The sequence below is a fragment of the Lepisosteus platostomus genome, chromosome 5 (assembly GCF_059453375.1).
Source record: "Lepisosteus platostomus isolate fLepPlt1 chromosome 5, fLepPlt1.hap1, whole genome shotgun sequence".
NCBI classification, from domain to species: domain Eukaryota; kingdom Metazoa; phylum Chordata; class Actinopteri; order Semionotiformes; family Lepisosteidae; genus Lepisosteus; species Lepisosteus platostomus.
In genome coordinates, this window is record NC_142615.1 from 817,480 (window position 1) to 829,289 (window position 11,810).

Consider the following 11,810-nt stretch of genomic DNA (forward strand, 5'->3'; position numbering starts at 1 on the left):
GAGGGTGACCCTGCGCCCCGTGTGTCTCCTGTCCCCTCTCTCTCTGTGGTGAGGGTGACCCTGCGCCCCGTGTGTCTCCTGTCCCCTCTGTGTCTCTCTGGTGAGGGTGACCCTGCGCCCCGTGTGTCTCCTGTCCCCTCTGTCTCTGTGGTGAGGGTGACCCTGCGCCCCGTGTGTCTCCTGTCCCCTCTGTCTCTGTGGTGAGGGTGACCCTGCGCCCCGTGTGTCTCCTGTCCCCTCTGTGTCTCTGTGGTGAGGGTGACCCTGCGCCCCGTGTGTCTCCTGTCCCCTCTGTGTCTCTGTGGTGAGGGTGACCCTGCGCCCCGTGTGTCTCCTGTCCCCTCTGTGTCTCTGTGGTGAGGGTGACCCTGCGCCCCGTGTGTCTCCTGTCCCCTCTGTGTCTCTGTGGTGAGGGTGACCCTGCGCCCCGTGTGTCTCCTGTCCCCTCTGTCTCTCTGGTGAGGGTGACCCTGCGCCCCGTGTGTCTCCTGTCCCCTCTGTCTCTGTGGTGAGGGTGACCCTGCGCCCCGTGTGTCTCCTGTCTCTACAGAGGTGCCCCCTGAGGCCCGGCCCGGCGCTGTCCTGACGGTGGTCTGCGGGGTGGCGATGGCGCTGGGGATGCTGGGAGTCGTGACCGGCTGCCTCCTCTTCTGCGTGAGCAGCTGAGCACACACTGATACACAACCTACACACGCCTACACGTGGACACTGATACACAACCTACACACGCCTACACGTGGACACTGATACACAACCTACACACGCCTACACGTGGACACTGATACACAACCTACACACGCCTACACGTGGACACTGATACACAACCTACACACGCCTACACGTGGACACTGATACACAGCCTACACACGCCTACACGTGGACACTGATACACACCACACACACACTGATACACACCACAGACACACGCCTACGCATAGACACACTGATACACACCCCAGACGCCTACACTCAGACACGCACAGATACACACCCCACACGGCTACACACAGACACGCACAGATACACACTGGTACACACGCTGATATACACCAGACACGCACTGACGCACGCCACACACTGGTAAACACAGACACAGATCACAGACGCACACTCACGCACACAGATACACACACACACTCGCACCTTGTCAAGCTGGAGTTTGTGCAGCATGTTGTGGGGGTGTCTAGGTGTGTGTGCCTGCAGCACCAGAGCACAGCCCTTCCCGTCTCCTGTGTGTCACTGCGCCGCCTGAACACATTAAACTGCGTGTTGAGAGCCGGTGGTCTCTGTGTGGTGGTGTGGGGGGGTCACTCGGGGTCACCTGGGGTCACTCTCTCTCTCACACTCCGGGCAGGGGCTCGGCTCGGGTGGGCTGGGCGTTTACTACAGGCTTGTCGTCCGCAGGGAGAAGAGCAGGCGGAGGGCGGAGAGAGGACAGGAAGTGAGGCTGTAGGAGACAGGAAGTGAGGCTGTAGGAGACGGGAAGTCCCTTAGCGAAAGTGCGGCCCCCGACCCCAGTCCCTGGGGGCCCTGTAGGGGGTATCGGCTGTAGGAGCAGAGTCCCCAGACAGAGAAGTCAGTCGCCCACCTGGCTGTAGGAGGGAGGAAGGCAGGACCCCCCCCCCAGCAGAGTGAGTGACCAATGGGCAGCCGCACAGCTGGAGGTGGGCGGGACTTCCTGTGGCCCTGCCGGGCTGTGGTCAGGAAGTGATGTCGCGGAAGATCCCAGGTTAGAGGAAGCAGCCCTCTACCGCTGTCTGTCCGTCCGCCCAGCCCTTCGTTAAGGACCCGATCGGTCGTGTGGGGCGCGATTCGGAGACCCGGGGGGGCAGGACCCTTTCGAGGCGGTGAAGGGACCGACTCCCCAAACGTCGGGGTCTCCTCTGCGCGGCCCGGCACACCCCTGCAGTGGAAGGTGAGAGCAGCACACGGCGTCCGCTCTGAGACTCGCCGGGCAGCAGCAGAGTCTCGAACCTGTGACCCCTGTGGGCTCTCACACTGCCCTGCCCCCTTACAGCACAGAGAGAGTGAACAGCACAGAGTCTCGAACCTGTGACCCCTGTGGGCTCTCACTGCCCCCTCACAGCACAGAGAGAGTGAACGCACAGAGTCTCGAACCTGTGACCCCTGTGGGCTCTCACTGCCCCCTCACAGCACAGAGAGAGTGAACAGCACAGAGTCTCGAACCTGTGACCCCTGTGGGCTCTCACACTGCCCCCTCACAGCACAGAGAGAGTGAACAGCACAGAGTCTTGAACCTGTGACCCCTGTGGGCTCTCACTGCCCCCTCACAGCACAGAGAGAGTGAACAGCACAGAGTCTCGAACCTGTGACCCCTGTGGGCTCTCACTGCCCCCTCACAGCACAGAGAGAGTGAAGAGCAGCAGAGTCTCGAACCTGTGACCCCTGTGGGCTCTCACTGCCCCCTCACAGCACAGAGAGAGTGAACAGCACAGTCTCGAACCTGTGACCCCTGTGGGCTCTCACTGCCCCCTCACAGCACAGAGAGAGTGAACAGCACAGAGTCTTGAACCTGTGACCCCTGTGGGCTCTCACACTGCCCTGCCCCGTCACAGCACAGAGAGAGTGAACAGCACAGAGTCTCGAACCTGTGACCCCTGTGGGCTCTCACTGCCCCCTCACAGCACAGAGAGAGTGAACAGCACAGAGTCTCGAACCTGTGACCCCTGTGGGCTCTCACTGCCCCCTCACAGCACAGAGAGAGTGAACAGCACAGAGTCTCGAACCTGTGACCCCTGTGGGCTCTCACTGCCCCCTCACAGCACAGAGAGAGTGAACAGCACAGAGTCTCGAACCTGTGACCCCTGTGGGCTCTCACACTGCCCTGCCCCCTCACAGCACAGAGAGAGTGAACAGCACAGAGTCTCGAACCTGTGACCCCTGTGGGCTCTCACACTGCCCTGCCCCCTCACAGCACAGAGAGAGTGAACAGCACAGAGTCTCGAACCTGTGACCCCTGTGGGCTCTCACTGCCCCCTCACAGCACAGAGAGAGTGAACAGCACAGAGTCTCGAACCTGTGACCCCTGTGGGCTCTCACTGCCCCCTCACAGCACAGAGAGAGTGAACAGCACAGAGTCTCGAACCTGTGACCCCTGTGGGCTCTCACTGCCCCCTCACAGCACAGAGAGAGTGAACAGCACAGAGTCTCGAACCTGTGACCCCTGTGGGCTCTCACACTGCCCTGCCCCCTCACAGCACAGAGAGAGTGAACAGCACAGAGTCTCGAACCTGTGACCCCTGTGGGCTCTCACTGCCCCCTCACAGCACAGAGAGAGTGAACAGCACAGAGTCTCGAACCTGTGACCCCTGTGGGCTCTCACTGCCCCCTCACAGCACAGAGAGAGTGAACAGCACAGAGTCTCGAACCTGTGACCCCTGTGGGCTCTCACGGCCCCCTCACAGCACAGAGAGAGTGAACAGCACAGAGTCTCGAACCTGTGACCCCTGTGGGCTCTCACACTGCCCTGCCCCCTCACAGCACAGAGAGAGTGAACAGCACAGAGTCTCGAACCTGTGACCCCTGTGGGCTCTCACACTGCCCTGCCCCCTCACAGCACAGAGAGAGTGAACAGCACAGAGTCTCGAACCTGTGACCCCTGTGGGCTCTCACTGCCCTGCCCCCTCACAGCACAGAGAGAGTGAACAGCACAGAGTCTCGAACCTGTGACCCCTGTGAGCTCTCACTGCCCCCTCACAGCACAGAGTGAACAGCACAGAGTCTCGAACCTGTGACCCCTGTGGGCTCTCACTGCCCTGCCCCCTCACAGCACAGAGAGAGTGAACAGCACAGAGTCTCGAACCTGTGACCCCTGTGGGCTCTCACTGCCCCCTAACAGGACAGAGAGAGTGAACAGCACAGAGTCTCGAACCTGTGACCCCTGTGGGCTCTCACTGCCCCCTCACAGCACAGAGAGAGTGAACAGCACAGAGTCTTGAACCTGTGACCCCTGTGGGCTCTCACACCGCCCTGCCCCCTCACAGCACAGAGAGAGTGAACAGCACAGAGTCTCGAACCTGTGACCCCTGTGGGCTCTCACTGCCCCCTCACAGCACAGAGAGAGTGAAGAGCACAGAGTCTCGAACCTGTGACCCCTGTGGGCTCTCACTGCCCTGCCCCCTCACAGCACAGAGAGAGTGAAGAGCACAGAGTCTCGAACCTGTGACCCCTGTGGGCTCTCACTGCCCCCTCACAGCACAGAGAGTGAACAGCAGCAGAGTCTCGAACCTGTGACCCCTGTGGGCTCTCACTGCCCCCTCACAGCACAGAGAGAGTGAACAGCAGCAGAGTCTCGAACCTGTGACCCCTGTGGGCTCTCACTGCCCCCTCACAGCACAGAGAGAGTGAACAGCACAGAGTCTCGAACCTGTGACCCCTGTGGGCTCTCACACTGCCCTGCCCCCTCACAGCACAGAGAGAGTGAACAGCACAGAGTCTCGAACCTGTGACCCCTGTGGGCTCTCACTGCCCCCTCACAGCACAGAGAGAGTGAAGAGCACAGAGTCTCGAACCCGCGACCCCTGTGAGGCATGCTGGGAGCTCACAGAGCAGGAGAGAGAGTCTCTAACCCGCGACCCCTGTGAGGCATGCTGGGAGCGCACAGAGCAGGAGAGCGCGAGAGAGAGAGTCTCGAACCCGCGACCCCTGTGAGGCATGCTGGGAGCTCACAGAACAGGAGAGAGAGAGTCTCAAACCCGCCACCCCTGTGAGGCATGCTGGGAGCTCACAGAGCAGGAGAGAGAGAGTGTCGAACCCGTGATCCCTGTGAGGCATGCTGGGAGCTCACAGAGCAGGAGAGAGAGAGTCTTGAACCCGCCACCCCTGTGAGGCATGCTCGGAGCTCACAGAGCAGGAGAGAGAGCGTCTCGAACCCGCAACCCCTGTGAGGCATGCTGGGAGGTCACAGAGCAGGAGAGAGAGAGTCTCAAACCCGCCACCCCTGTGAGGCATGCTGGGAGCTCACAGAGCAGGAGAGAGAGAGTCTCGAACCCGCCACCCCTGTGTGGCATGCTGGGAGCTCACAGAGCAGGAGAGAGAGCGTCTCGAACCCGTGACCCCTGTGAGGCATGCTGGGAGCTCACAGAGCAGGAGAGAGAGCGTCTCGAACCCACCACCCCTGTGAGGCATGCTGGGAGCTCACAGAGCAGGAGAGAGAGCGTCTCGAACCCGTGACCCCTGTGAGGCATGCTGGGAGCTCACAGAGCAGGAGAGAGAGCGTCTCGAACCCGCAACCCCTGTGAGGCATGCTGGGAGGTCACAGAGCAGGAGAGACAGTGTCTCGAACCCGCCACCCCTGTGAGGCATGCTGGGAGCTCACAGAGCAGGAGCGAGAGAGTGTCGAACCCGTGATCCCCGTGAGGCATGCTGGGAGCTCACAGAGCAGGAGAGAGAGAGAGTCTCGAACCTGTGATCCCCGTGAGGCATGCTGGGAGCTCACAGAGCAGGAGAGAGAGCGTCTCGAACCCGCAACCCCTGTGAGGCATGCTGGGAGCTCACAGAGCAGGAGAGAGAGAGTCTCGAACCCGCCACCCCTGTGAGGCATGCTGGGAGCTCACAGAGCAGGAGAGAGAGAGTCTCGAACCCACCACCCCTGTGAGGCATGCTGGGAGCTCACAGAGCAGGAGAGAGTCTCGAACCCACCACCCCTGTGAGGCATGCTGGGAGCTCACAGAGCAGGAGAGAGAGAGTCTCGAACCTGTGATCCCTGTGAGGCATGCTGGGAGGTCACAGAGCAGGAGAGAGAGAGTCTCGAACCCGTGATCCCTGTTGGACATGCTGGGAGCTCACAGAGCAGGAGAGAGAGAGTCTCGAACCCGCCACCCCTGTGAGGCATGCTGGGAGCTCACAGAGCAGGAGAGAGAGCGTCTCGAACCGGCCACCCCTGTGAGGCATGCTGGGAGCTCACAGATCAGGAGAGAGAGCGTCTCGAACCCGCACAGCGAAGTGAAAGAACAGCAGCAGCTCTTCCTGGTCTGTACTGTGAGAGCAGGGCTCAGCTCTGTCTCCCTGCAACACACACACACACACATACACACACACAGAGTCACCGTCTCTCTCCCCACACACACACACAGTCACCGTCTCCCTGCAACACACACACACACAAATTACTTTCACTCTCATAGCGACAGCCTCTTTCCCCAAATACACACACACACACACAGTTTTTCCACACACACAAATTACTTTCACTCTCATAGCGACAGCCTCTTTCTCCAAATACACACACACAGTCACCATCTCTCTCTCTCTCTCTCCACACACACAATCGCCATCTCTCTCTCTCCCCACACACACACATAAATTACTTTCAGACTGGTAGCGACAGCCTCTTTCTCCAAATACACTTTCTCTTCCTCTCTCCACCCACTACCCTTGCGTCTCTCTCCGCAGTCTGCTCACCCTGCGGGTCTCAGCATGTCTCCTGTCCTCGTCTCTCTCTGGGTCCAGCTGCTGGTCGGGGGACCCTGGGGCCGCCCTGGAGTGGGTAAGTCAGCCCGGGGGTCTCTTCTACAGCGAGGGGGGGCAGAGAGACGGACAGAGGGACCGGGGCAGAGAGAGAGACAGTCACAGATGGGGCAGGAGCTCTTCTCTGTGCGGTATAAACACATCACATGACCGCAGTGTCCTGCAGTGGAGACCACACCGCTGACCCCAGTGCTGGGAGTGATCAGGGGAGAATCGCTGGGGACCAGTGCACACGCACTGTAGGGGCTGTGTTCCAGTAGCAGACGAGTAACTGTCGGTGTGTTTCAGTCGCGTTCCCTGCTCTGGGCGGTGTTTGGGTTCGGACTGCCTTCGTGAGGGTTTCTGTGCGAAAGCTCGTCTCTGAGGCTGTGGCTCTGGGGCTCAGGATACGTGTCTGTCCTACTGCATTGGGCCCCTGAGCGAGGCCCCTGACCCCAGCTGCTCCAGGGGCGCTGCACAACGGCTGACCCTGCGCTCTGACCCCCAGCTTCTCTCTCTCCCTGTCAGGCTGGGGTCTGTGAGAAGACGCACTCCTCGTGCTCAGAGACCTGATGTTAAAGAGCTCGTCTCTCCTCCAGAGGGATACGCCTACGAGTCGCTGGAGATCTGCGAGTTCGACCCCAGTAACCTCACCGGGCTGGTCTACATCAACAGCCAGGTCTTCAACAGGCTGGAGTACCTCCGCTACGACAGCAGGGTGCAGCGGTTCGAGGGGTACACCCGCTTCGGCATCGCGAACGCCCAGAGGTTCAACAGAGATCCCGGCGTCATGGCGACCATGCTGGCCAACCGGGACCACTACTGTGTGCCCAACGCCAGGCTGTTCAACAGCTCCATACTGAACAAGACGGGTGAGCACGAGCCCACACTGTACACAGAGAGGAGCGGGGGTGGGGAACAGGCTGGATGAGCACCTGCAGCCAGGACAGGGGGCTCTACTGTACACAGAGGGGGGTGGGGGTGGGGAACAAGCTGCCCAGCCCTGTGGTTGAAGCCGATACCCTGGCTTCTCTCCAGACACAGCTGGGTGAGCTCCTCCAGTCAGGACAGGAGGCTCTGCTGTACACAGAGGGGGGTGGGGGTGGGGAACAAGCTGCCCAGCCCTGTGGTTGAAGCCGATACCCTGGCTTCTCTCCAGACACAGCTGGGTGAGCTCCTCCAGTCAGGACAGGAGGCTCTGCTGTACACAGAGGGGGGTGGGGGTGGGGAACAGGCTGCCCAGCCCTGCGGTTGAAGCCGATACCCTGGCTTCTCTCCAGACACAGCTGGGTGAGCTCCTCCAGTCAGGACAGGAGGCTCTTCTGTACACAGAGGGGGGTGGGGGTGGGGAACAAGCTGCCCAGCCCTGTGGTTGAAGCCGATACCCTGGCTTCTCTCCAGACACAGCTGGGTGAGCTCCTCCAGTCAGGACAGGAGGCTCTTCTGTACACAGAGGGGGGTGGGGGTGGGGAACAGGCTACAGTGTGACGCTCTGCCCCCCCAGTGGCGCCGGCGGTGAGCATCACGGCGCTGGGCGGCGGGGCGGACGGCTCGCTGGTGCTGGTGTGCCACGCCACGGGCTTCTACCCCCCCCGCATCTCCGTCACCTGGCTGCGGGGCGGCGGGGCGGCGTCGGACGGAGACTGGCTCTACCAGACCCACGCCTTCCTGGAGCCCGGCCCGAGGCCCGCGGAGCAGCTGTCCTGCATCGTGGAGCACCGCAGCCTGGCCCAGCCGCTGGTGGTGCCCTGGGGTGAGTGTGTGTGTGTGTGTGTGTGTGTGTGTGTGTGTGTGTGTGTGTGTGTGTCCACTGAGCTGAGCTGACCCCCCCTGGGGTGAGTGTGTGTGTGTCCTGTCCAGGGTGTGTGAGTGTGTCCTGTGAGGGGCTGGTGTCCTGTCCAGGGTGTGTGTGTGTGTGTGTGTGTGTGTGTGTGTGTGTCCAGTGAGGGGCTGGTGTCCTGTCCAGGGTGTGTGTGTGTGTGTGTCCAGTGAGGGGCTGGTGTCCTGTCCAGGGTGTGTGTGTGTGTGTGTCCTGTGAGGGGCTGGTGTCCTGTCCAGGGTGTGTGAGTGTGTGTGTGTGTCCTGTGAGGGGCTGGTGTCCTGTCCAGGGAGTGTGAGTGTATGTGTGTGTGTCCTGTGAGGGGCTGGTGTCCTGTCCAGGGAGTGTGAGTGTATGTGTGTGTGTCCTGTGAGGGGCTGGTGTCCTGTCCAGGGTGTGTGAGTGAGTGTGTGTGTGTCCTGTGAGGGGCTGGTGTCCTGTCCAGGGTGTGTGAGTGAGTGTGTGTGTGTCCTGTGAGGGGCTGGTGTCCTGTCCAGGGGGTGTGTGTGTGTCCTGTGAGGGGCTGGTGTCCTGTCCAGGGTGTGTGTGTCCTGTGAGGGGCTGGTGTCCTGTCCAGGGTGTGTGAGTGTGTGTGTGTGTCCTGTGAGGGGCTGGTGTCCTGTCCAGGGGGTGTGTGTGTGTCCTGTGAGGGGCTGGTGTCCTGTCCAGGGGGTGTGTGTGTGTCCTGTGAGGGGCTGGTGTCCTGTCCAGGGGGTGTGTGTGTGTCCTGTGAGGGGCTGGTGTCCTGTCCAGGGGGTGTGTGTGTGTCCTGTGAGGGGCTGGTGTCCTGTCCAGGGTGTGTGAGTGTGTGTGTGTGTCCTGTGAGGGGCTGGTGTCCTGTCCAGGGAGTGTGTGTGTGTCCTGTGAGGGGCTGGTGTCCTGTCCAGGGTGTGTGTGTGTGTGTGTCCAGTGAGGGGCTGGTGTCCTGTCCAGGGTGTGTGTGTGTGTGTGTCCTGTGAGGGGCTGGTGTCCTGTCCAGGGTGTGTGAGTGTGTGTGTGTGTCCTGTGAGGGGCTGGTGTCCTGTCCAGGGAGTGTGAGTGTATGTGTGTGTGTCCTGTGAGGGGCTGGTGTCCTGTCCAGGGTGTGTGAGTGAGTGTGTGTGTGTCCTGTGAGGGGCTGGTGTCCTGTCCAGGGTGTGTGAGTGAGTGTGTGTGTGTCCTGTGAGGGGCTGGTGTCCTGTCCAGGGGGTGTGTGTGTGTCCTGTGAGGGGCTGGTGTCCTGTCCAGGGTGTGTGTGTCCTGTGAGGGGCTGGTGTCCTGTCCAGGGTGTGTGAGTGTGTGTGTGTGTCCTGTGAGGGGCTGGTGTCCTGTCCAGGGTGTGTGAGTGTGTGTGTGTGTCCTGTGAGGGGCTGGTGTCCTGTCCAGGGGGTGTGTGTGTGTCCTGTGAGGGGCTGGTGTCCTGTCCAGGGGGTGTGTGTGTGTCCTGTGAGGGGCTGGTGTCCTGTCCAGGGGGTGTGTGTGTGTCCTGTGAGGGGCTGGTGTCCTGTCCAGGGGGTGTGTGTGTGTCCTGTGAGGGGCTGGTGTCCTGTCCAGGGTGTGTGAGTGTGTGTGTGTGTCCTGTGAGGGGCTGGTGTCCTGTCCAGGGAGTGTGTGTGTGTCCTGTGAGGGGCTGGTGTCCTGTCCAGGGAGTGTGAGTGTGTGTGTGTGTCCTGTGAGGGGCTGGTGTCCTGTCCAGGGAGTGTGTGTGTGTCCTGTGAGGGGCTGGTGTCCTGTCCAGGGTGTGTGAGTGTGTCCTCTGAGGGGCTGGTGTCCTGTCCAGGGTGAGTGTGTGAGTGTGTCCAGTGGGCTGAGCTGACCCCCCTGTCCCCCCAGAGCCCCCGACGGCCCCACCGGACTGGAGGCTGGTCGCCACGGCGCTGTGGGCTCTGTCGCTGGGCCTGGTCCTGTCGCTGGCCGGAGCCGCGTCCCGCTGGGGCCGGAGCAGCAAGCAGACAGGTGGGTCTTCACTGCGGACCGCGGCCCGGCCGGTCCTGACCGGTCCTGACCCGCCTCTGTCTCCGCAGGCGGCCGGGTCGCGGCCCGGATAGCGGCGGTCCTGAAGGGGCGGCTGAGGCCCGCGGCCCTGGGCGCGTGGTGATGACATCACCCGGAGCGCCAGGCTGGGGGTCGTGACCGTGACCCGGCCCGAGAGACGCTTCTGTCGGGTGTCTCTGTCGCGTTCCTGAGGGCGTGATCCCACCCCCCCGGCCTGCTCCCTACTTACTGTCCCCACCCCGGCCCGCTCCCTGTCCCCACCCCAGTTGCTCCCTGTCCCCCCTCAAATAAAGCTGCAGTCGATCTCGTCTCGCCCCCCTGTCTGTGATCTCGTCCGCCGTCCCCCCCCCCACGCACGCCCCCCCTGTCCCGAGAGGAGTCCCCCGAGCTCTCTGGCCGCTGGGGGTGTCGGGAGTCTCTGACAGAGTGGAGGACCACCCCCAGACCCCCCCTCCTGGCTGTGTTCCCAATCCCATCACCCTGCGGGCCGGTGGAAAGTCCCGGGCTTCCCAGCCTGCCCCAGCCCGCTCTCACTTCCTGCCTGAGGGGCTGCAGACCAGCTCCACTTCCTGCCTGAGGGGCCGCAGTCCAGCTCCGCTTCCTGCCTCCTGCCTGAGGGGCCGCAGTCCAGCTCCACTTCCTGCCTCCTGCCTGAGGGGCCGCAGACCAGCTCCACTTCCTGCCTCCTGCCTGAGGGGCCGCAGTCCAGCTCCACTTCCTGCCCCCTGCCTGAGGGGCCGCAGTCCAGCTCCACTTCCTGCCTCCTGCCTGAGGGGCCGCAGTCCAGCTCCACTTCCTGCCTCCTGCCTGAGGGGCCGCAGTCCAGCTCCACTTCCTGCCCCCTGCCTGTGTCTGCAGCAGGGCTGTCCAGTCCTGGTCCTGGAGGGGTCAGTGTGTTTCTGCAGCAGGGCTGTCCAGTCCTGCTCCTGGAGGGGTCAATCAGCGTGTCCAGTCCTGCTCCTGGAGGGGTCAGTCGGTCAGCGTGTCCAGTCCTGCTCCTGGAGAGAGGACAGCAGTGACTCTCCTGTGTGCTTCTCACAGGAGAAGTGATCCGTGTTGGGCTGGTGCCGTCCGCCTCAGGTTCTGCTTTCAGGCCCGAGGAGGAACTGCACAGGAACTGAGAGGAGGAGGAAGAGGAGGAACTGCACAGGAAGTGAGAGGAGGAGGAAGAGGAGGAACTGCACAGAAGTGGGAGGAGGAGGAGGAGGAGGAGGACTCTCGGACTGTGTTTTGACCTGCTCGGATTTGGATGCCGTTCTGTCTTCCCGGTTCACTGTCACTATTATTGTGTGCACTATTAAACCCCTGTGTGTTCCCTTGCACCACGCCTCCTGTCTTCTCCAGCTCTCACCGCATCGCATAGCGTCTTCTCCAGGACCTGACACGGATCTCAGTCCGTGTTCCTGACGGACCGGTCTGAACCGGGGTCCGCCAGCCTGCTCTTCCCAGAGAGTTCAGTCTGATCACAGCTGAAGCACGATGGAAACGAGGCGTCTGCGACGAGTTTCTCCACTGGGGACACTCCAGCAGCAACAGCAGTCCTGACGCA

The 11,810-nt window shown here is 61.8% G+C and overlaps 1 protein-coding gene across 7 annotated transcripts in view; it reads left to right on the plus strand.

The window, feature by feature from the left end:
- The window catches only part of LOC148662323 (uncharacterized), a 30,457-nt gene extending 18,874 nt beyond the window's left edge, over window positions 1-11,583 (plus strand). For 3 of the 7 annotated variants that reach the window (XM_088631908.1, XM_088631907.1, XM_088631906.1), the window contains exons 6-11: window positions 551-654; window positions 6,415-6,508; window positions 7,068-7,340; window positions 7,973-8,221; window positions 10,100-10,222; window positions 10,291-11,583. In XM_088631908.1, coding sequence (XP_088488034.1) covers window positions 551-654; window positions 6,415-6,508; window positions 7,068-7,340; window positions 7,973-8,221; window positions 10,100-10,222; window positions 10,291-10,364 — 917 coding nt within the window. In that variant the 3' untranslated portion in view covers window positions 10,365-11,583. The remainder of the gene's footprint in view (window positions 1-550; window positions 655-6,414; window positions 6,509-7,067; window positions 7,341-7,972; window positions 8,222-10,099; window positions 10,223-10,290) is intronic. The other 4 variants (XR_015936691.1, XR_015936692.1, XR_015936693.1 and 1 more) reach the window with 4 other exon arrangements.
- The last annotated feature ends 227 nt before the right edge of the window (window positions 11,584-11,810 follow it).